The sequence below is a fragment of the Hylobates moloch genome, unplaced genomic scaffold (assembly GCF_009828535.3).
Source record: "Hylobates moloch isolate HMO894 unplaced genomic scaffold, HMol_V3 SCAFFOLD_53, whole genome shotgun sequence".
Taxonomy (NCBI): Eukaryota; Metazoa; Chordata; class Mammalia; order Primates; family Hylobatidae; genus Hylobates; species Hylobates moloch.
Genome location: NW_026652328.1, coordinates 184417 through 207877, shown reverse-complemented (window position 1 = coordinate 207877; position 23461 = coordinate 184417). Strand labels below are relative to the sequence as shown.

At 42.2% G+C, this 23461-nt stretch overlaps 1 protein-coding gene and 1 pseudogene across 1 annotated transcript in view; one reads left to right on the top strand and one right to left on the bottom strand.

Moving 5' to 3' along the window:
• The window catches only part of LOC116463688 (oncoprotein-induced transcript 3 protein), a 38465-nt gene extending 16384 nt beyond the window's left edge, over nt 1-22081 (top strand). Inside the window, exons 5-9 of the mRNA XM_032146900.2 lie at nt 390-512; nt 1955-2115; nt 12886-13301; nt 19200-19299; nt 21398-22081. Coding sequence (XP_032002791.1) covers nt 390-512; nt 1955-2115; nt 12886-13301; nt 19200-19299; nt 21398-21568 — 971 coding nt within the window. The 3' untranslated portion in view covers nt 21569-22081. The remainder of the gene's footprint in view (nt 1-389; nt 513-1954; nt 2116-12885; nt 13302-19199; nt 19300-21397) is intronic.
• On the bottom strand, nt 6080-7205 carry LOC116463689 (nucleophosmin-like; annotated as a pseudogene).
• Nucleotides 22082-23461: the final 1380 nt, after the last annotated feature.

Genomic DNA, 23461 nt, shown 5'->3' with positions numbered 1-23461 from the left:
GTCTCTTTTACATCAATAATGCTCTATAAAATGTCAAATTGGGTAGATTAAATGTTATAGCAAATAAGAAATGACTTTTGGGTCCTAGTCCTAAAAACTCGTAACCCCAGGCTAACCATGAGAAAAACATCAGACAAACCCAAACTGAAGGACATGCTACAAAATTCCTGACCAGCTTAATTGGGTAGAGTTATGGATGTTGGAAGATTGCTCTTTGTAGCTATGATAGTTCATAAACATCCTTTGAGGTCTTGCCCGAATGTCTCAGTCACTAGGTTAGGCACCAGGGATGCTGCCATAAGTTAAGTATAATCCCTGATGCAAAGTGCCAGAATTCTTGGGGTACAGGGTTGCGAAATGATTCCCTTTTCTGTTGGTTTCTACTGCAGACATTGAAGGATGCCACAATAACAATGGTGGCTGCAGCCACTCTTGCCTTGGATCTGAGAAAGGCTACCAGTGCGAATGTCCCCGGGGCCTGGTGCTGTCTGAGGATAACCACACTTGCCAAGGTAGTACATGGGGTAGGGGGGCTTATCTCTACTCTGATTACACTTCTTCCTCTCCCAAAGCTCTTTGTCTTCCTCCCGCAAGTGTGTCAGGGTTCTTGTCTTTTAGAACAATGGCTGTTCGAGCAGTGTGTATTGCTGAATCATCACTCTGGAATCATTTAACAGAGATCTCTAAGAAAAGATTACCAAAAAGTTAACTTTCCTTTGCTGTTTACCTTTGATTTTTGACTACTTTCTATGGTTAGTTGTATGACTAATACTCAATATGGAAGCACAAGACATTGATACAGCTCCTGTCTTTTCTAACAGGGTTGAAACTAAGTGAACTCAGTTGAAAGGCCTGAGGAACATGTTCTTCTCCCTACACTTAAGATACGAGGGTTAACAATCCTCTGAGAATTATTTTCTGGAAATCTAATTCTTTTTTTTGGCAGTCTCACTCTGATGCTCAGGTGGAGTGCAGTGATGTGATCTCAGCTCACTGCAACGTCCACCTCCTGGGTTCAAGCGATTCTCTTGCCTCAGCCTCGTGAGTAGCTGGGATTACAGGCGTGTGCCACCATGCCTGGCTAATTTTCGTATTTTTAGTAGAGATGGGGTTTCACCATGTTGGCCAGGCTGGTCTCGAACTCCTGACCTCAAGTGAGCCGCCCTCCTTGGCTTCCCAAAGTGTCGGGATTATAGGCATAAGCCACTGCACCTGGCCTGGAAATCTAGTTCTTGATGTCCAGAATATTCATTCATTCATCTAACAAATATGTAATGGGCACCTATTTCTGATTTCTTTGCACGATACCATCGTTATGATATGTCTTCATGTATTTGACTCTGACAGAACTCAAGTATTCTTTTCAGGATACTTGCAGAGTCTAGAGAAGAACCTGGGGATGCTAAGGAGAAGCAATCTTTTTTATATTAAGGTAAAGTGGTGAAATTTATAGTCAGAGTTTATGGTTTCCTGAGCAATGCAAGGACAATTTGGAAGCCTTTCCCAAGTGCACTAACACTGTTTTTATTGTCTCTGTTTTACGAGGCAGTAATTAATGGTAAAGTCACAGCAGTATCATTATGTACCTTAGGCCTATATCAAAGCAGCACTTTTTCTGTATTGCTAATAAATTGTGTTTGTGCTGAAAGTTAATATCTTAGGTGTTTCAGTTCACAGACTTATGCTGGCTACACTTCGAAACCAATGTTTGGTGAATTGAAAGTTGAACCTGGTATTTCCTAATTCAGGGAACCATATATTTGAGGAACATTATTTCACCATAATCTTGGGAGTTAGGATTAGTTGTTTTATTCACCAACTTGTTTTCAGCCCCGCTGATTTCCCTGGGGATGGAACAAAAACTCAGGTTGTGTGAGGGTGAAATTATTTCTCCTAAAAGCCTTCCTCCTGATTCAGGTTTCCTGGCTCTAACAGCGGCCCCTTTTTTCTGCAGTCCCTGTGTTGTGCAAATCGAATGCCATTGAAGTGAACATCCCCAGGGAGCTGGTTGGTGGCCTGGAGCTCTTCCTGACCAACACCTCCTGCCGAGGAGTGTCCAACGGCACCCATGTCAACATCCTTTTCTCTCTCAAGACATGTGGTACAGTGGTCGATGTAGGTTCCTCCTGGAGGGCACTTGGGGAATGACCAAAAGCCGGTTATTTGGGAGGTAGTGGACTGAGGTATGCCAAGGGGCTTGTGTCATCGATGAGATATTTACACACAAAAGAATTGAGCTCAAAACATCTTACATCATTCATTTAACCAATGTGTTATTGAGCATCTGCTGTGGTCCTGGCACTGCGAAGAATTCTGCTATTCCTGTTTTCAAATAGCCCCATCTCTCCAGTATGCGCAGACATTTTCCTGAATGCATCAGTACCAGTGGTACTGGGAGGCTGGCTACATCCTCTCTGACCAATTATTTTATTTGAAGAAAGCAACTAATACAGTTGATGGTTCATTTGTGGTGCAGTGAATGAGTTCAAGTATTGAACCAGGTTGAGTGAAAAGGTTTATACTTTCTTCCAAAAATCTGCACACAGCCCTGGGCTGGAGAGTTAGAAATGTATGAAATCCTGCCTTTTAGGAACTTGCACAGCAGAACTGAGATGACGACACAGAAAATGTTAGGAAAGGATGAACAGCGAGACAGATGACAGGTCCTGTAGGAGTCCAGTCAAGGGACAGAGACAGGAGCAGTCAAGACAAGTGGGACTTGGATCCAGGTGGAAGTGTGTGTGTGGTGTACACAGCAGAGAGGAAAAGAAAGGGCCTTTCAGATAGGAAACAAGTGAGCTAGTCTCTGAGAGGGGATATGCGGGCCTGTGCGGAGGTGTGTGGAGAGTGCAGCCGGACTGGCCAGGAATTCCTACTGGAAAATGAAACCGGAAAAGTAGGTGGTGCGGGCTGAGCTTCCAAAGGCCTGCCTTGTGTGCTAGGGTGAGCCGTCTGGATTTGATCCCACAGAAATGGGTTTAAGCAGGGACTGTGGTGATGAATGCCATGATCTGACAGCAGCTTGCAAGATGGATAGAGCAGAGGGGGCCTGCATGTGGATCAGCACGGAGGCCTTTGCGATCCTTTGGTTAAATGAATATTTATTTATGACTCTAACTAAATGAAAATCAGAAAGCTGATTCGACTTGCAGTGAGACAAGTGGGGGATATTCAAGGAGCAGGCGGTCCCACTTGAGGTAAGTTACGTCGATCGTATCTGTGGATAATCAAATGGACGTGCCGCATGGTAGGTTGGCGCTATTCTCCCGTGCAGGGCAGAGCAGAGGAATCTGGTGATAAAGAGCTGAAAACCATCCGGTCAACGCCACAGCCAAAATTCTGAGTGTGCAAGAGTTCACACAAGGTCGTGCTGCCGCAGTATCACCAGGTCAAAAACTCCTGAAAGAAACATAACAGGTGGAAGCTGTCCGTTTCTAAAATACCAGAGCTTTGAATTCGCTGATTCTACATAGATCAGGTATTATGAGTAACACTCCAAAGGAATGTGTGGGGCTGCCCAAGAAGTAGTGTGTAAAACTGCTTTTTGTTTTTTGTTTTTTGTTTTTGAGATGGAGTTTTGCTTTTGTTGCCCAGGCTGGCAATGGTACAATCTTGACTCACTGTAACCTCTGCCTCCAGAGTTCAAGCAATTCTCCTGCCTCAGCGTCCCAAGTAGCTGGGATTACAGGCATCTGCCACCACGCCCAGCTAATTTTTGTATCTTTAGTAGAGACAGGGTTTCACCATGTTGGTCAGGCTGGTCTTGAACTCCTGACCTCAGGTGATCCACCAGCCTCAGACTCCCAAAGTGCTAGGATTACAGGTGTAAGCCACCGCGCCCAGCCTTTTTTTTTTTTTTTTTTGTATTATTTTCTTATTTATTCAAAAGTACACAACAAAGAGCTAGGCAGTATAATACCAATAGTTAGAATATAAAGCCATGTATAATAATCGGCTAATTAGGAGGTAGAGAGAAGTTCTAAATGAGAGCCATCTGAGTTTAAGCTACAGTTGATTCTTGTTTTTCACAGTAGTTATGTTCTACAAAGCTGCCACAAGCAATAAATTAGGGAATACTGAAGCTAATCTCTTTAGCAATTAAGCATTGCTCATAGGGGAAACACTGGGTTAGGTTCCTGTAATCCTCTGGTTACAACATTTTTATTAACTGATCAGTTAACAATCTTGTTCTGTGTGTGCTTCTGTTTAAAGATAACTTATTTAACATACATTATAGATTCATTAACATTGCACTCACGGCCAGCAGCACTCCAACTCATGTCTGGAGTTTATCAAACACATATTTTCCCACTTTCCCTGTAAGGATCTCATAGCCTCCTTGTGCTTAGGATCACTAGACAGCCCATCTGCACTGCATTTGGGGGTCCCTTTAAACAGCAAAATCACCCACAAAAGCACAAATATGCAAAAAACATGCCATTCTGTAGATCACAAAAAGCATCCTGGTTTACAATATGAGAGCTAAAACAAGAAGGCAGTGGTGCCTGTTGGACCTCAGCTGGGAATGTGCCACTGTGCACGTTCTGTGAATAACCTCAGAAGCATACTGAGCACTGATTTTGGGGTTATAAATAAATATTAGCTGCTAGGTGAATTCACACATACTAAATCTACAAATAATGGGCATCAACTGTACATGGTAAACCTGGGCGGCTTCATAGAAGAGATGAGTTTGAGTGAGGCATTGAAGGACGGGTAAATGAAGATGGGAATGATGAGTGAGGAGAGATATCAGCCCCTAATGAGTTCTAGTCTCATCACACTCGTCCCTTCCTGACCACAGATCATTTCTTACTCTCATATACCATACTGTCTTTGAAGCTGAGTTTTATTTTTATTTTTAAGTTCAGGGGTACATGTTCAGCATGTGCGGGTTTGTTACATAGGTAAATGTGTGTCATGGAGGTTGGTTATACAGATTATTTCATCACCCAGGTATTAAGCCTACTACTCGTTAGTTATATTTCCTGCTTCTCTCCCCGCTCCTACCTTCCACTCTCTGACAGGCCCCAGTGTGTGCTGTTCCACACTATGTGTCAATGTGTTCTCATCATTTAGCTCCCACTTATAAGTGAGAACATGTGGTATTTGGTTTTCCATTCCTGTGTTAGTTGGCTAAGGATAATGGCCTCCAGCTCCATCCACATCCCTGCAAAGGACATGATCTCATTCTTTTTTTGTGGCTGCAAGTATTCCATGGTGTATACGTACCACATTTTCTTTACCCAGCCTATCATTGATGGGCATTTAGGTTGATTCCATGTCTTTGCTATTGTGAATAGTGCTGCAGTAAACATACACGTGCATTGCATGTGTCTTTATAATAGGACAATTTATAATGTTTTGGGTATATACCCAGTAATGGCATTGCTAGGTCAAAGGGTAGTTCTGTCTTCAGGTCTTTGAGGAATCACCACACGGTGTTCCACAATGGTTGAACTAATTTACACTCCCACCAACAGTGTAAAAACATTCCTTTCTCTCCACAACCTCACCAGCATGTTATTTTTTGACTTTTTAATAGTAGCCATTCTGACTGGTGTGAGATGATGTCTCATTGTGGTTTTGATTTGCATTTCTGTAATAATCAGTGATGTTGAGCTTTTTTTTCATATGCTTGTCGGCCACATGTATGTCTTCTTTTGAGAAGTGTCTGCTCATGTCCTTTTCCCACTTTTTAATGTTTTTTTCTTATAAATTTGTTTAAGTTTCTTGTAGATGCTGGATATTAGACCTTCATCAGAGAAAAAAATTTTTCTCCCGTTCTGTAGGTTGTCTGTTCACTCTGATGATAGCTTCTTTTGCTGTGCAGAAGCTCTTTAGTTTAATTAGATCCCCTTTGTCAATGTTTGCTTTTATTGCAGTTGCTTTTGGCATCTTCATCATGAAATCTTTGCTCGTGCCTGTGTCTCGAATGGTACTGCCTAGATTGTCTTCCAGGATTTTTATAGTTTTGGGTTTTACATTTAAGGTTTTTTTTTTTAACTCTATTAAAATACTGAGTTTTATTTCATGTGTATATTTTTGTCTCCCCACCATTTCCATGTCCAACCACCGCTACTACTGTGTCCTATCATAACATTCCATACATACTTAAACCCAAGCAAAGGGTGGAGTTCCATCTTTAAAAACTAAACAGGCATTTTGGACAACACATTCTTGGCAATGGAACCTGGACAACATTTATCAAACATGGTAGGGAAAGTTCTCACTCTGCATTATAAAAAGGACAGCCAGATATCAACTGTTACAGAAATGAAATAAGACGGAAAATTTTTAACAAATTGTTTAAACTATTTTCTTAAAGAGACTTCCTCCACTGCCAGAGATCTTGAATAGCCTCTTGGTCAGTCATCCGGAAGCAATTCTTCACATAATTGATGAACTTGGCTGCCACTTTGGGAAGAGAATCACCTTTTTCTATACTTGCTTGCATTTTTGCTTTAATGTCTTCTACAGAGCTAGGTCCTTTTGGTGTTTTAGGAGTTTTTTCCTGTTTTTTGAAGGATTCTTGTCCTTTTGATCTGGGTGTTGATGATGGTTTTGAGTCTTTTCCATTCTCATTTGACTTTTGTACATTTTGGCTGGAGTATCTTGTATAGATTTCTTCACTGGTGCTTTTTCTTCAGCTTCCTCATTATCTTCATCATTATCATCATCATCATCGCCATCATATTCATCATCATCATCATCATCATCTTCCTCAGCAGCAAGTTTTACTTTTTTCTGTGGAAACTTGCTACCACCCCCAGCGGCAGACCGCTTTTCAGATATACTTAAGAGTTTCACATCCTCCTCCTCTTCACCTTCTGACTCTGCATCTTCCTCCATAGCTACTAAGTGCTGTCCACTAATATGCACTGTCCCTGAACCACACTTCAACTGTAAGACCACTGGTGGTGTTATTTCAAAGCTCCCAAGGGAAACCGTTGGCTATACAGACATTTTCAAAGTTGCCAGTGTTACTTTAATTGGACTGCCTTCGTAATTCATTGCCTCTGCTTCAACAATGTGCAATTCATCCTTTGCACCAGCCCCTAAACTGACTGTTCTTAAAGATAACTGGTGCTCATTTTCATCATTATCCACCTTAAAGTGATAATCTTTGTCAGCCTTAATTCACAAATGAAAAGATAGTTCTGGGGCCTCAGGGGGCTCATGTCCATGTCCATCGAATCTTCCATCGGGTGGCGGCACGTCCTTAGGTGGGAGAGAAGGCAGACTGAGATAAACGACCACTGCTCAAGAGAACAGCTGCACAGGACAGAATCACACCAAGGTACATTTAAGTTTTTAACCCATGTTGAGTTAATTTTCATATATGGTGTAAGGAAGGGGTCCAGTTTCAATTTTCTGCATATGGTTAGCCAGATATCCCAGCACCGTTTTCTTATTGCTTGTTTTTGTCAGGTTTGTTGAAGATCAGAGAGTTGTAGGTGTGCAGTCTTATTTGTGGGTTCTCTTTTCTGTTCCATTGATCTGTGTCTGTTCTTGTACCAATACCATGCTGTTTTGGTTACTGTAGCCCTATAGCATAATTTGAAGTTGGGTAGCGTGATGCCTCCAGCTTTGTTCTTTTGCTTAGGATTGCCTTGGCTATTCAGGCTCTTTTTTGATTCAATATGAATTTTAAAATAGATTTTTCTGCAAAAAATATCAGTGGTATTTTAATGGGAAAGCAGTGAGTCTATTAATTGCTTTGGGCAGTATGGTCATTTTAATAATATTGATTCTTCCTATGTATTTCCATTTGTTTGTGTCATCTCTGCTTTCTTTAAACAGTGGTTTATAGTTCTCCTTTTAGAGATCTTTCACTTCCCTTGTCAGTTGTTTTCCTAGTTATTTTATTCTTTTCGTGGCAATTGCGAATGGGAGTTCATTTGTGATTTGGCTCTCGGCTTGACTGTTGTTTGTGTATAAGAATGCTGGCATTTTTGCACATTGATTTTGTATCCTGAGACTTTGCTGAAGTTGTTTATCAGCTTAAGAAGCTTTTGGGCTGAGATGATAGGGTTTTCTAGATATCGAATCATGTCATCTGCAAACAGGGATAGTTTGACTCCTCTCTTCCTATTTGAATGCCCTTTATTTCTTTCTCTTGCCTGATTGCTCTGGCCAGAACTTCCAACACTATGTTGAATAGGAGTGGTGAGAGAGTGCATCTTTGTCTTGTGCTTGTTTTGAAGGGGAATGCTTCCAGCTTTTGCCCATTCAGTATGATGTTGGCTATGGGTTTGTCATATATGGCTCTTATTATTTTGAAGTATATTCCTTCAACACCTAGTTTATTGAGCATTCTTAACATGAAAGGATGCCAAAATTTATTGAAACCCTTTTCTGCATTTGTTGAGATAATCATATGTTTTTTGCCTTTAGTTTTATTTATGTGATGAATCACATTTATTGATTTGCATATGTTGAACCAATCTTGCATTCTGGGGATGAAGCCTACTTGATCGTGGTGAATAAGATTTTTGATGTGCTGCTGGATTCAGTTTGCCAGTATTTTGTTGAGGATTTTTGCATCAATGTTCATCAAGGATATTGGCCTGAGGTTTCCTTTTTTTGTTGTGTCTCTGCCAGATTTTGGTTCAGGATGATGCTGGCCTCATAGAATGACTTAAGGAAGAGTCCCTCCCTTTCAATTTTTTGAAATAGTTTCAGTAGGAATGGTACCAACTCTTCTTTGTACAGGGGGTAGAATTCAGCTGTGAATCTGTCTGGTCCTGGGCTTTTTTTGGTTGTAGGCTATTACTGCCTCAATTTCAGAGCCTCATTATTGGTTTGTTCAGGGATTCACAGTCTTGGGAGGGTGTATGTGTCCAGGAATTTATCCATTTCTTCTAGGTTTTCTAGCTTATATGCATAGAGGCGTTTATAATATTCTCTGATGGTTGTTTGTATTTCTGTGGGGTCAGTGGTAATATCCCCCTTATCATTTCTGATTGTGTTTATTTGATTCTTCTCTCTTTTCTTCCTTATTAGTTTAGCTAGTGGTCTATCTATTTTATTAACTTTTTGGAAAAACCAGCTCCTAGATTTGTTGATCTTTTGAATGGTTTTTTTTTTGTCTCTGTCTCTTTCAGTTCACCTCTAATTTTGGTTATTTCTTGTCTTCTGCTAGCTTTGGGATTTGTTTGCTCTTGGTTCTCTAGTTCTTTTAGTTGTGATATCAGGTTACTAACTTGAAATCTTTCTAGCTTTTGATGTGGGCATTTAGTGCTATAAATTTCTTTCTTAACACTGCCTAAACTGTGCCCCTGAGATTCTGGTATGTTGTATCTTTGTTCTCATTAGTTTCAAAGAACTCCTTGATTTCTGCCTTAATTTCATTATTTACCCAAAAGTCATTCAGAAGCAGGTTATTACATTTCCATGTAATTGTATGGTTTTGAGTGAATTTCTTAGTTTTGAGTTCTAATTTGATTGTGCTGTGGTCTGAGGGACTTACGGTTTCAGTTCTTTTGCATTTGCTGAGGATTGTTTTACTTCCAATTATGGATCAATTTTAGAGTAAGTATCATGTGGTGATGAGAAGAATGTATATTCTATTGTTTTGGGGTAGAGAGTTCTGTAGATAATTATCAAGTCCAGTTGATCCAGAGCTGAGTTCAGGTCCTAAATATCTTTGTTAATTTCTGTCTTGATGATCTAATATTGTCAGTGGGGTGTTAAAGTCTCCCACTATTATTGTATGGGAATCTAAGTCCTTTGAAGGCCTCTAAAAAATTCCTTTATAAATCTGGGTGCCCCTGTGTTGGGTGCATATATATTTACAATAGTTAGCTCTTCTTGTTGAATTGAACCCTTTATCATTATGTGACATTCTTCTTTGTCTTCTTTGATCTTTGCTAGTTTAAAGTCTGTTTTGTTGAAAGCTGGGATTGCAACTCTTGCTTTTTCCTGTTTTCCATTTGCTTGATAAGTTCTCCTCAATCCCTTTACTTTGAGCCTATGTGTGTCTTTGCATGTGAGATGGGTCTCTTGAAGACAGCATACCCATGGGTCTTGACTCTATCCAGTTTGCCACTCTGTGTCTTTTAATTGGGGCATTTAGCCCATTTACATTTAAGGTTAGTATTGTTATGTGTGGATTTGATCCTGTCATTGTGTACTTCAGTATGTTTTTGTAGTGGCTGGTAGTGGTTTTACCTTTGCATATTTAGTGTTTCCTTCAGGAGCTCTAGTAAGGCAGGTGTGGTGGTAACAAATTCCCTCAGCATTTGCTTGTCTGAAAAGGATCTTATTTCTTCTTCACTTATGAAGCTTAGTTTGGCTGGATATGAAATTCTGGGTTGAAAATTATTTTCTTTTCTTTCTTTCTTTCTTTTTTTTTTTTTTTAGACAGAGTCTTGCTCTGTCTCCCAGGCTGGAGTGCAGTGGCATGATCTCAGCACATGCAACCTCTGCCTCCCAGGTTCAAGCGATTCTCCTGCCTCAGCCTCCTGAGTAGTTGGGACTACAGGTGTGTGCCACCATGCCTGGCTAATTTTTATATTTTTAGTAGAGATGGGGTTTTATCATGTTGGCCAGGCTGGTCTCGAACTCCTGACCTCAAGTGATCCACCTGCCTCAGCCTCCCAAAGTGCTGGGATTACAGGTGTGAGCCACTGTGCCTGGCCAGTTAAAATTCTTTTCTTTAAGAATGTTGAATATTGGCCCCCAGTCTCTCCTGGCCTGTAGGGTTTCTGCTGAAGGGTCCACTGTTAGTCTGATGGGCTTCCCTTGTAGGTGACTTAGCCTTTCTCTCTGGCTGCCCTTAACATGTTTTCTTTCATTTCAACTTTGGAGAATCTGAAGATTTTGTGTCTCAGGGATGATTTTCTTGTGGAGTATCTTACTAGGGTTCTCTGCATTTCCTGAATTTGAATGTTGGCCTGTCTAGCAAGGTTGGGGAAGTGCTCGTGGATATCTTGAAATATGTTTTCCAAATTGGTTTTATTCTCCCAGCTCTTTCAGGTACCCCAATCAGTTGTATATTCAGTCCCTTTACATAATCCCATATTTCTCGGAGGTTTTGTTCATTCCTTTTTATTCCTTTTTCTCTATTCTTGTCTGCCTGTCTTATGCTCTGAGATTCTTTCCTCTGCTTGATCAATTCAGCTTTTAATACTTGCAATTGCATTATGAAATTCTTGTATTGTGTTTTTTTAGCTCTATCAGGTTGGTTATGTTCTTCTCTATCTTGGCTATTTTCTTTGTCAGCTCCTACAATATTTCATCATGATTTTTAGCTTCCTTGCACTGAGTTAGAACATGCTCCTTTAGCTCAGCAAAGTTTGTTTTTATCCACATTCTGAGGTCTACTTCTGTTATTTCAGCCATGGCAGCTGCAGCCCCATTCCAAACCCTTGCTGGAGTGGTGATGTGGTCATTTGGAGGAGAGAGGGCACTCTAGCTTTTAGAGTTCTCTGTGTTCTTGCACTGATTCTTTCTCATCTTTGAGGGCTTATCTACCTTCAATCTTTGATGTTGCTGACCTTTGGATGGGGTTTTGGGAGTTTTGTTCTCCCACTTTTTTTTGAGACGGACTCTCGCTCTTGTCACCCAGGCTGGAGTGCAGTGGCGCAATCTCAGCTCACTGCAACCTTTGTCTCCTGCATTCAAGCAACTCTCCTGCCTCAGTCTCTTGAGTAGCTGGAATTACAGGCCCCTGCCGTGACACTTGGCTAATTTTTGTGTATTTTTTAGTAGAGACGGGGTTTCACCATGTTGGCCACTGGTCTCGAACTCCTGACTTCAGGTGATCCATATGACTTGGACTCCCAAAGTGCTAGGATTACAGGTGTGAGCCACCATGCCTGGCCTTTTTCCCTCCCTTTTAACAGTCTGGCCACTTTTCTGCAGGGCTGCTGTGGTTTGCTGGGCATCTGCTCCAGTCCCTAGTCACCTCAGATTTTCCAATACCTGGAGGTATCACCAGTGAAGGCTGTGAAACAGCTAAGATAGCAGCCTGCCCCTTCCTCTGAGGACTCCATCCCTGCAGGGTACAGACCTGTTGCTAGCCTTAACATATCTGTAGATGGTGGTTGGAGACCCCAGTTGGGAGGTCTCACCCAGCCAGGAAGAAAAGGATCAGGGAACTGCTTAAAGAAGCAGTCTAGCCCTGCTTTCATAGAGCAACTGAACTGTGCTGAGGTACTATTTCCTTCACCACCCCCATCAGGTTGAGCTCTCCAAAGCCTGGAGGCTGAAACAGTTAAGTTGCTGAAACAGCAAAGATGGTGGCCTGCCCCTTCCTCTGGGAGCTCCATCCCAGTGGGGTACAGACCTGTTGCTGACCTGAACACACCTATAGGAGATGGCTGGATACCCCATTTGGGAGACCTCACTCAGCCAGGAGAAACAAGATTGAGGACCTGCTTAAAGAAGCAGTGTGGCCATGCTTTCCTAGAGTAGCTATGTCGTGCTGGGGTACTGCTTCCACTACCAGACAGTTTGGACACAGGCTGGAATGGCTGAGTTGTCCAAACAATTGTCCAAACAGCCTCCCACTCCCGCTTGGCACTCCATCCCAGGTAGAAATCAAAACTCTGTCTGCCAGAGAATATGGGCAGAGCTGATTGGAGGCCCCAGTTGGGAGGTTCCCCTCAGAGATAAGGAGCAGATCAGGGTCCCACTTAAAGAAGCAGTCTGGCTGTGTTTTGGTAGAGCTAAGACTCTTAACAGTCAGGATGGCTTGATAACAAGAGGAGGGCAGTGGGAAAAAAAAAAAAACAAAAACTTCATCCTTAGGCAACCAAATCTCTAATGTGTTTTGAGGTAGATGGAAGCTTGTAGAATGTTAAGGTGAGAGGAGAGGAAAAAAAAACTCTAGAAATAAACAGACAATCTCTTTCCGCTCCTCACCCTGGCCTGGCTCAGGTGGTGAATGACAAGATTGTGGCCAGCAACCTCGTGACAGGTCTACCCAAGCAGACCCCGGGGAGCAGCGGGGACTTCATTATCCGAACCAGCAAGCTGCTGATCCCGGTGACCTGCGAGTTTCCACGCCTGTACACCATTTCTGAAGGATACGTTCCCAACCTTCGAAACTCCCCACTGGAAATCATGAGCAGAAATCATGGGATCTTCCCATTCACTCTGGAGATCTTCAAGGACAACGAGTTTGAAGAGCCTTACCGGGAAGCTCTGCCCACCCTCAAGCTTCGTGACTCCCTCTACTTTGGCATTGAGCCCCTGGTGCACGTGAGCGGCTTGGAAAGCTTGGTGGAGAGCTGCTTCGCCACCCCCACCTCCAAGATCGACGAGGTCCTGAAATACTACCTCATCCAGGATGGGTAATGCTGCTGCGGGAATGGTCTCATCACCCCTAGTTCGCATCCAGCCTCTGAGTTCACAGCACACCCAGTCATTTACTAAAACTGCATGGCACCACTGTCAGCTCTTTATTAGTTCAGGAACCACTTATTGACATTTTGGAGGTAAAACTAGTGAGGGAAAGGAGAGTCAAAAATGGCTCCTAGGCTGGGCGCAGTGGTTCACGCCTGTAATCCCAGCACTTTGGGAGCCAAGGCGGGTGGATCACCTGAGGTCGGGAGTTCGAGACCAGCCTGGCCAACATGGTGAAACCCCGTATCTACTCAAAATACAAAAATTATCTAGGTGTGGTAGCAGGCACCTGTAATCCCAGCTGCTCAAGTGGCTGAGGCAGGAGAATCGCTTGAACCCGGGAGGTGGAGGTTGCAGTGAGCCAAGATCGCACCATTGCCCTCCAGCCTGGGTGACAAGAGTGAAACTCCTAAAATCTCAAACAAACAAACAAACAAACAAACAAGGCTCCAAGGGGTCTAGCCCAGGTGACTGACTAGATGCCATTAACCAAGATGAAAAGATATATATAGAAAAGCAGATTTGAAGTTAAAATACTGAATTTGGTCATTCAAAATGATATATTGAATAATTTAATTTTTTAGATACCTGCAGGATGCCTAGGAAGAGAAATTCAGTGGGCATTCAGTGGAAATGCGTTATCAGTTAGACTCAGGAACACAGTCAGGGCTAGAACTGAAGGACAGGGAATCACCTGATTTAGAGATGAAACTGTAGGATTGAGTAACCTGCTCGGAGATGGCAGAGCACGTGTGAAGGTGGAGGTGAGATCCCGTTCATATGGCTGAGAGTGCAGGGGACAAGAAGGCAGCAAACATAAATTCCTCTTTTAAGAAGTTTGGTAGTCAAAGACAGAGAAGAAATAGTTGGTAGATTTTAGAAGAAAGATATAGATATAGCAGTTTGGTTTTGCACTTGGTTTTTTTCAGGAGTGGAGGGCGGTGCAGGGTCTTGCTCTGTCACCCAGGCTGGAGTGCAGTGGTGCAAACACAGCTCACTGCAGCCTTGATCCTCAGGTTCAAGTGATCTTCCTGTCTCAGCCTCCCAAGTAGCCAGGACCATATGTGCACGACCATGCCCAGCTAATTCTTTTTTTTCTAGAGACGAGGTCTCACTTTGTTGCTCAGGCTGGTCCTGAACTCCTGGGCTCAAGTGATCCTCCTGCCTTGGCCTCCCAAAATTCTGGGATTGTAGGTGTGAGACACTATGTTTGGCCCCTGCACTTGTTTTATACAAAAGAGAGTTCCGTGGTATTTCCTAAGGATCCTTGGTGGGATCTGTAGGCGTCCTGAGGTACTGATGGAGACCTAGCCCTTTTCACAGCCATTGCCTACATTCCCAGGAAAATTACACTCAAACCCAAATTCATAGCAGTATCTCATGAGCTTTTTCCTTATTCTCCATGTCAGGTGGGACACAGTCTCAGGTAGGGTCAGGAACTGCAGCTTAACCAAAGGGAGAATGGTCCAGTACGAGCAGCTCAGCGCCCTCAGGGGCTTGCCCTCTGCCGGCTGGCCTGCAAGCTCTTGGACATTACTATGCTGCCTTTACTCCTCTTGTTTCTCACCAAAGCCAGCCTTCACCTGCTGCTATCAATCTCTTGCACAGTGATATTTCATCCCTTGATATACATAGGATCAATGAGATGCTTTTTAACAAATAGCAATGCCCCAACCCTGTCCTCTCTATGCCATTCCTATTGTCTTAATTCCTACCTTCATTATCTTTCACCTGGACAGCAAAGCAGCCTCTTAACACAGCCTCCAAAACCTCACCTTTCATATCTCAGCTCCACAGAGCCCCTGGGTGATCCATTCAAACAGAAAATATGATCTTGTCACATCCCTGCTGAAAACCTTTTAATGGTTCTTTATTAGCTTTGGTCAGTAAATCTGCTTCTCAGAAGGTGTGCTTCCAGCCTCAGATTCTTGTAGCCTCCTTAAGCTCATTTTCATAATATGGAAAGTTTGTCATCCTGAGCTACTCTGGACGGCCTGAAGCAGAGGGCATCTGCAGATATGTGGATTTCTTGCCATGCTAAGGTGATTTCTAAAAAACTTTAACATGAAAAGAAGAAGCAACATTTTGTATTTATTTGTTCAGGGACTAGATTTACTTTTTTTGCAGTGATAGATTTTTGTTCCTTTTTACTTTTTTAAAAAAATAACTTTAGCAGAGTACTATTCACATACAATAAATAGACATATTTAAAGCATGTAGTTTGACAAGTTCTGATGTGTATACCCATGAAGCCATCACGATAATCAAGATAATGAACACTTTTCTCACCGTAAGTTTTCCCCTACCCCTTATATTTAGTTTTTGAAAAAATAAGAATATAATCATAACTCACTGAGAAAAACATGTAACCTACAATCTTAGTAGAGCTTGTGAAACTTATTTATATATGTATTATTCAGTCTCTTGGTGAAGGACCATTTTATTTTATTTTATTTCCTTTTTGAGACAGAGTCTCACTCTGTAGCTCAGGCTGGAGTGCAGTGGCACAATCTCAGCTCCCCTGCAACCTCTGCCTCCCGGGTTCGATCAAGTCTCGTGCCTCAGCCTCCCAAGTAGCTGGGACCACAGGCATATACCACCACACTCAACTAATTTTTGTACTTTTAGTAGAGACGGGGTTTCACTGTGTTGGCCAGGCTGATCTCGAACTCCTGACCTCAAGTGATCCACCTGCCTCGGCCTCCCAAAGTGCTGGGATTACAAACGTGAGCCACCACGCCCAACCATATTTACTTTTATTTTAGACAGTTCTAAAAAGCTGCACTATTTATTTTGCCAGCCCTTAGCACATACAGAAGAGAAAAAATATATATGCTCTAGAAGAAAAAAGCATAGGCAAAAATGTGAAAACCACAGCAGTGTGGCCCTACTTTGTAAGCAGATAAATCATCCCGTCTGTGGTGCTGTACAAGAATGATGTGTGCAAGATCCTCCAGCTCTTGGCATGGCTCATGGGCCCTTACCCTCTGACCTCAGCCCCCTCCAGTTTCTGCTCCTGCCAAAGGGAATTATTGACAATTCCCAAAATGTCACTCCTGAACACCCTTCTGACTTAGCGCATGCTGTTTCCTCTGCCTGATATCTTCTTCCCCACCTTTTCTTCCTGTCTGATCCTTACTGGTTCTCCGAGATTCATGGAGGGCTTACTTTCTCCATGAAGGCTTTCCTGGCACTTTCACCATTTGAACTAAAAATCCTTCTTCCTTTTTCTTCTTCCTCAATTCCTAGCATATAGTAAGGGTCATTAAATATTTGCCAAGTAAATAATTGAATGAGTCTTTATAATAATCATAATTTGGGGCTAGTCCACAAACCTAAAATAAACATAACTCACTTTACTTATATTTATTAATTGTTTGATTATTCATTTCTTTGATTTTTCATTGTCCTCGGCTTAAATTTAAATTAAGTTGGTTCTCCCTTGATAATTGAACACATCTGATTCACTTCCCTCTAATTTTGGTTGGCGTATGCTCTGAGAATACAAAATAATTCAACACAAGCCTAAGCAAAATATAGCTAGAAAGTTAATCACCAGAAAAAGAAACATACTAAATTCCAAAATCAAGCATTGAACAAGTTTTTGATAAGCCACTAGTTTTGATTCCATTATACCACTGTTTCTTTCAGTACATGAATTTGGTGCTCGGAGCTAGCATTGTCTAGTCACAGCAAACCCCAAATCAAGAGCCAACATTTGTCCTGGTTTCTGTTCTGCAATGTGTTACCTTGTAATAACCCCTTCTGCTTCATTTTTTCTTTTAAAGAAAAATAACAGTTATTTTGAGATAAAGATAAATTGAAAATGCTCAGACATTTAGATTAAAAGTACTATTTTAATATCAAGCCTTACTATTATCTTAAGATACTGGACTATAAGCTCCTTGACGTCAGAGACCATATTATTCATCTTTATGTCCTCTGCAGCAGCCAGCAGGGTGTCTTGCATAGATTAGGTATGCCATGGATATTTATTATAGAATATAATCAGAAGAGGGTATAAATGAATTTTACCTCAGGAAAATAAAAATGAGTAAATAAATACAAGAAATAACAGAAACCACATTATGTTTAGATCCCCTTCAGTTCAGTGGAATGAGGTGCTGGTAGTAACACTAGTCAAGATGCCTTATTTTAAAATAATTTTGTTGGATTTTTCAAGTGCACCAAAACAGCAGTTAGCAAGGAACTAGAAAGCAGTCTGGCTGGGCACTGTCATGGCTCATACCTGTAATCTCAGCACTTTGGGAGGCCGAGCTGGAAGGATCGCTTGAGTGGTCTTGAGTTCAAGACAAGCCTGGGCAACATAGTGAGATCCCATCTCTAAAAAAATGAAAAAATTAGCCGGGCATGGTGGCACACACCTATAATCCCACTGAGGGGCTGAGGCAGGAGAATTGCTTGAGTTTAGGAAGTTGAAGCTGCAGTGAGCTGTGATTGTGCCACTGCACTCCAGCCTGGGCAACAGTGAGACCCTGTCTCAAAACAAAACAAAAAAAAAGGAAGAAAAGAAAAGAAAAAATGGTCTGTGCGTGTGGAGCACAAGTACCCAGTTTAATCGGCTTTAATATCTGACCTCCACTTTTTTCCTGGCCCAGGAGACAGGAACTATTAGGTACCCACTAAAAGGCAACTATGTCCAGAAAAAAAAAAAAAAAAGTTCCTCTAGAATCTAGAATGGGGAAAATAATATGAGGGTGATTCTTGGCCTTTAAGAAGTTTCATGAATATCCAAAACTTTGGCCTCAGCTGGTGCAAACATCGCTCACTGCAGCCTCTGCCTCCCGGGTTCAAGCGATTATCATTGTGCCTCAGCCTCCTGAGTAGCTGGGATTACAGAGGCATACCACCACACTTGGCTTTTTTTTTTTTTTTTGGAGACAAGGTCTTGGTATGTTGCCCAGGCTAATCTCGAACTCCGGGGCTCAAGCTATCCTGCCACTTCAGCTTCCCGAGTAGCTGGGACTACAGGCAGGCACCACAACGCCTGGCTAACTTTTTGTATTATTAATAGAGACGGGTTTTCACCATGTTGGCCAGGCTGGTCTCGAACTCCTGAGTTCAAGCAATCCTCCTGCCTCAGCCTCCCAGAGTGCTGGGATTACAGCCGTGAGCCACCTTGCCCAGCCAGGAGTGCTTCTTTTCCCCCAGCTAACCCTGAGGTGAACCTAGGTGTTTCACTTTAAGCAGTAGACCTGCGATTAAAACCCCAAAACCCTATCAAACTGCAATATAATATTAAATTTGGGAAAAGAGAAATTAAAACAATTTGGAGGTGCGTGACTTTTACCCAATAGAACCAGTTATTATCTAAGAAACTTGGATATTTATGTCACTTTGATGCATGCACTGCAGTTCCCTAACTTTTGTATCCCCTTCAGTAGTCAGTTGCTATTAGGTGTCCAATACATAGTTAATAAATTTTGTTAAAGAAAAGCCTTCTCAAATCAATACTAAGGTACATAGAGGCAGAATTCCTGCAATATATTGCAAATGGAAAGACAGCCTTACTAGCAAAAGGTATCTGAAATAAATGGTGTTGCTGTTGCCAACACTTAAATGCATTAACTTAACAGGAGGCCCTGGTGCCCAGTTTGTGGGTACAGTGAATGATAGATGGGGACAGATGCTATTAGTGAATAAGGCTAGGTCTGAAGAGGCCTTCACAGGGAAAAATTTAATTTTTCTTTCATTCCCAAAAAGCTTGAATACAGTCCAGTCTCCTCCACCCCTTTGGCTCTCCTTGGGCCAAAATGTTGGGCTAGATTGTTTTTCCACCTCTGTTGAAACAATCAAGTCTTACGTGCTATCTGCCCTACTTTCAGCTGCGTTTCAGATGACTCAGTAAAGCAGTACACATCCCGGGATCACCTAGCAAAGCACTTCCAGGTCCCAGTCTTCAAGTTTGTGGGCAAAGACCACAAGGTGAGTTGAACATCTTTAATTTATAACCCCTGAACCTGAGCCTTTTTTCTTTTTTTTTTTTTTTTTTTTTTTTTTTTGTGTCCCAATGTGTTGACATTCCAAGAGCCCACTGGTAGGATCTGCATGGGCTCAAGAGAAAAACAGAGAAACTGGCCATCGAGAAGCTTAACCCTTTCATGCATGTCACACCCGCCCTGCCTGCCAAAATAACTGTGCTGTTCCCCTCACACCACCTGCCAAATAACTGTGCTGTTCAAAGAAAATACTATAGGATCATAATTTAATTTAAAATCTTTGTGGGCAGCTATGGTTGAAAAGCCAGTGTGGTGATTGGTCAAATGGCAAGGGATATGGACAGGAAATACACAGAAAAGACAAATAGTGAAATGTTCACTGAAAATAGTACTTAAGTGCTGATGAAAACAATTATAAGACACCATTTTATACATATTAAATTTATGAAAATTATAAAATACAACACTTACAAGGTTATAGGGAGAAGTATACAGTGACAGTGTAAATTAGTACATTTTCTGGAACATTGTCTGATAATCTGTAATAATAATCATAAAATCATCATATTCTTTTATCTAAAAATTCCAATTCTGACAGTTTCTTAAAAACAAAACAAAACAGAGGCAGGAGGATTGCCTGAGGCCAGGAGTTTGAGACCAGCCTGGGCAACATAGCAAGACCTCTACTCTACAAAAAATTTTAAAATTAGCTGGGCATAGTGGCACACACCTGTAGTCCTAGCTTACTTAGGCGGCTGAGGCAGGTCACTTGAGCCCAGGAGTTCAAGGTTACGGTGAGCTATGATCAGGCCACTGCACTCCAGCATGGGTGAGAGAGTGAGACCCTGTCTCTTAAAATCAAACAAAAATTTTAAGCCAAAACAGACAAGGTGTGTTGGAAGTGTTTGTAGAGCATTATTATAAGGGGGTAAAAGAAAAAGCCCCAAACAAACAGGGCTAAGGGCCACAGTATATCAATTTAATGCAATATTAAGAGTTATTAAAATGATAAATATGGGAAAAGCAGACATAAAAACTGTTGTCATAACAATTTACAGGCATATTAAATATATTACATTTAAAAAACATGTATACTCATGGATAGAGGTTATAAAGGGCTATATAGAAAAGGTTGTAGCGAGATAAGCTGGAAGATTTTTTATCGTTGTTGTTAGAGTGTAGTTGTTGAAACATTTAAACAAAAGGAAGTTGAAGAGGCCAACATTCTTTTCCACAGTGCTTGTAAGTATATGCGTGTCCATTCCAGCTATACCATGGTTACAGAACAACTGCTAACAATGATGGCTGATCCTGATCGCCCTCAATCAGGCAGGAAGCTCAGGCAGTTACCTACAGAAAGGCGCTTGCAGGCCGGGTGCGGTGGCTCACGCCTGTAATCCCAGCACTTTGAGAGGCCGAGGCAGGCGGATCACGAGGTCAGGAGATCGAGACCATCTTGGCTAACACGGTGAAACCCCGTCTCTACTAAAAATACAAAAAAGTAGCCGGGCGCGGTGGCGGGCGCCTATAGTCCCAGCTAGTTGGGAGGCTGAGGCAGGAGAATGGCGTGAACCCGGGAGGCGGAGCTTGCAGTGAGCCGAGACTGCGCCACTGCACTCCAGCCTGGGTGACAGAGCGAGACTCCATCTCAAAAAAGAAAGAAAGAAAGAAAGGCACTTGCAGAAAACAATGGTTATCTGACGGCACAAGTGCATGGGAGCCAATGCTATCCCCAGACCTTGGTGTGAAGAAGGAAGATGCTCAAGTTAGTAGATGTTGCTTCACAAAGGTCTCTTCTGTTCCAGCTCCATGCAGGAGTTATGAATGTGGGTTTTTTAATTACCTATGTGACTTAAATGCAAACTTTGCCACATTTTTTATTAAATGTGTACATTTAGGCAAGTTCCTTAACCTCTCTGTTTCCTTATCTGTAAAATGGGGATGATAAACTACTTGTGGATGTCCTTGTTAAGATTACATGAGTTAATGTTTGGGAACATTTAGTATTGTGTCTGCCTCCTTGTAAGTGCCCCACAAGTGGCCGCAGTTATTGTTTTTATTAACAATCGTGATCATCTCTTCAGGAAGTGTTTCTGCACTGCCGGGTTCTTGTCTGTGGAGTGTTGGACGAGCGTTCTCGCTGTGCCCAGGGTTGCCACCGGCGAATGCGTCGTGGGGCAGGAGGAGAGGACTCAGCCGGTCTACAGAGCCAGACACTAACAGGCGGCCCGATCCGCATAGACTGGGAGGACTAGTTCGTAGCCACACCTCGAGTCCCTGCGTTGGGCGGCTCTGCTCTTTGGAGCTTCTCCCCCGACCGCCCTCTAAGAACATCCGCCAACACCGAGGTTCAGACTTCACACTGTGAGTTCAGACTCCCAGCACCAACTCACTCTGATTCTGGTCCATTCCGTGGGCACAGGTCACAGCACTGCTGAACAACGTGGCCTGGGTGGGGTTTCATCTTTCTAGGGTTGAAAACTAAACTGTCCACCCAGAAAGACACTCTCCCCATTTCCGTCATTTCTTTCCTACACTTAAATACCTCATGTACGATGCAATCGGACCATAAAAATCAGAAGCTGGGTATAATATTTCAAGTTACAAACCCTAGAAAAATTAAACAGTTACTGAAATTATGACCTAAATACCCAGTGACTCTTTAAATATGTAAATAATAGTTATACCTTGAAATTCCAATTCAAATGCAGACTAATTATAGGGAATTTGGAAGTGTATCAATTAAACAGTGTATAATTTTAAAAGTAGTATTTGGTTTTTCTGTTGCATACTATTTTCTTTTTTTTCTTTTTCTCTCTTTTTTTTTTTTTTTTTTGAGATGGAGTCTCGCCCTGTCACCCAGACTGAAGGGCAGTGGTGCAATCTCAGCTCACTGTAACCTCTGCCTCCTGGGTTCAAGCAATTCTCCTGCCTCAGCCTTTTGAGTAGCTGGGACTACAGGCATGCACCACCACACCCAGCGAATTTTTGTGTTTTTAGTAGAGACAGGGTTTCTCCATGCTGGCCAGGCTGGCTGAAACTCTTGGTCTCAGGTGATCCACTCGCTTCAGCCTCCCAAAGTGCTGGGATTACAGGCGTGAGCCACTGCGCCCAGCCATCTTTTGATACTTCTAATATATTGCCTTAAGTGAAATATTTTCACCTAACAAATATTAATAAATTCATCAACGTGTATTTAAGTGCTTCAATGAGCTGTAACAGAATTAAAGTTTGGTACCATATTCCCTGTTATTTGGTATTCTATGCCCTCAGGCTGATAAGACAATAGAAAAAAGTATATAATTCTGCCATATTCTGTTTTGCAGGTACTTAATAATAAGTTTTATTGAAATAAATATAAACCACAAAGATAAATTTTATCTGCAGTTAACTCTAATTTCTTTATATGCCAATTAATTTTATGGCCTTTACATAAGATCAGAAAAGTTTTTCTGCTTTTAGTTTTTAAAAGTTGCTACAGTCTGGGCTCGGTGGCTCATGCCTGAAATCCCAGCACCTCAGAGGCCAAGGTGGGAGAATCCCTTGAGCCCAGGAGCTCAAGACTAGCCTAGGCAACATAGTGAGACCTCATCTCTACAAAAAAATTGTTTTAAATCAGCCGGGCATGGTGGTGTGCCACTGTGGTTCCAGCTACTTGGGGAGCTGAGGTGGGAGGATTGCTTGAGCTCAGGAGGTTGAGGCTGCAGTGAGCCATGATAGTGCTCCAGTCAGGGTGACAGAGTGAGACCTTGTTTCAAAAAAACCCCCAAATCCCTAAAAATTAAAAAAAAATGCTACAATTAATAGTTCTTAGTAGAATCAGTAAAATTAACAAAAGTAAGGGAAAGGGGAAAAAGATTTAGATAGAAGTCAGCAACTTTTTATGTAAAAAGCCAACTGGTAAATGTATTAGGCTTTCTGGGCCCTGCAGCGTTTGTCACAGCTACTCAACTTTGCAGCTGTAGTGCAAGGAGAGCCACAGAGAATATGTAAACAAATGTGAGCATGGTTATTCCAAAAAAGGATTCAAAACCAGGCTTTGAGCCAGGTGTGGTGGCTCACACCTGTAATCCCAGCACTTTGGGAGGCCGAGGTGGTCAGATTATTTGAGGCCAGGAGTTTGAGACCAGCCTGGCCAACATGGTGAA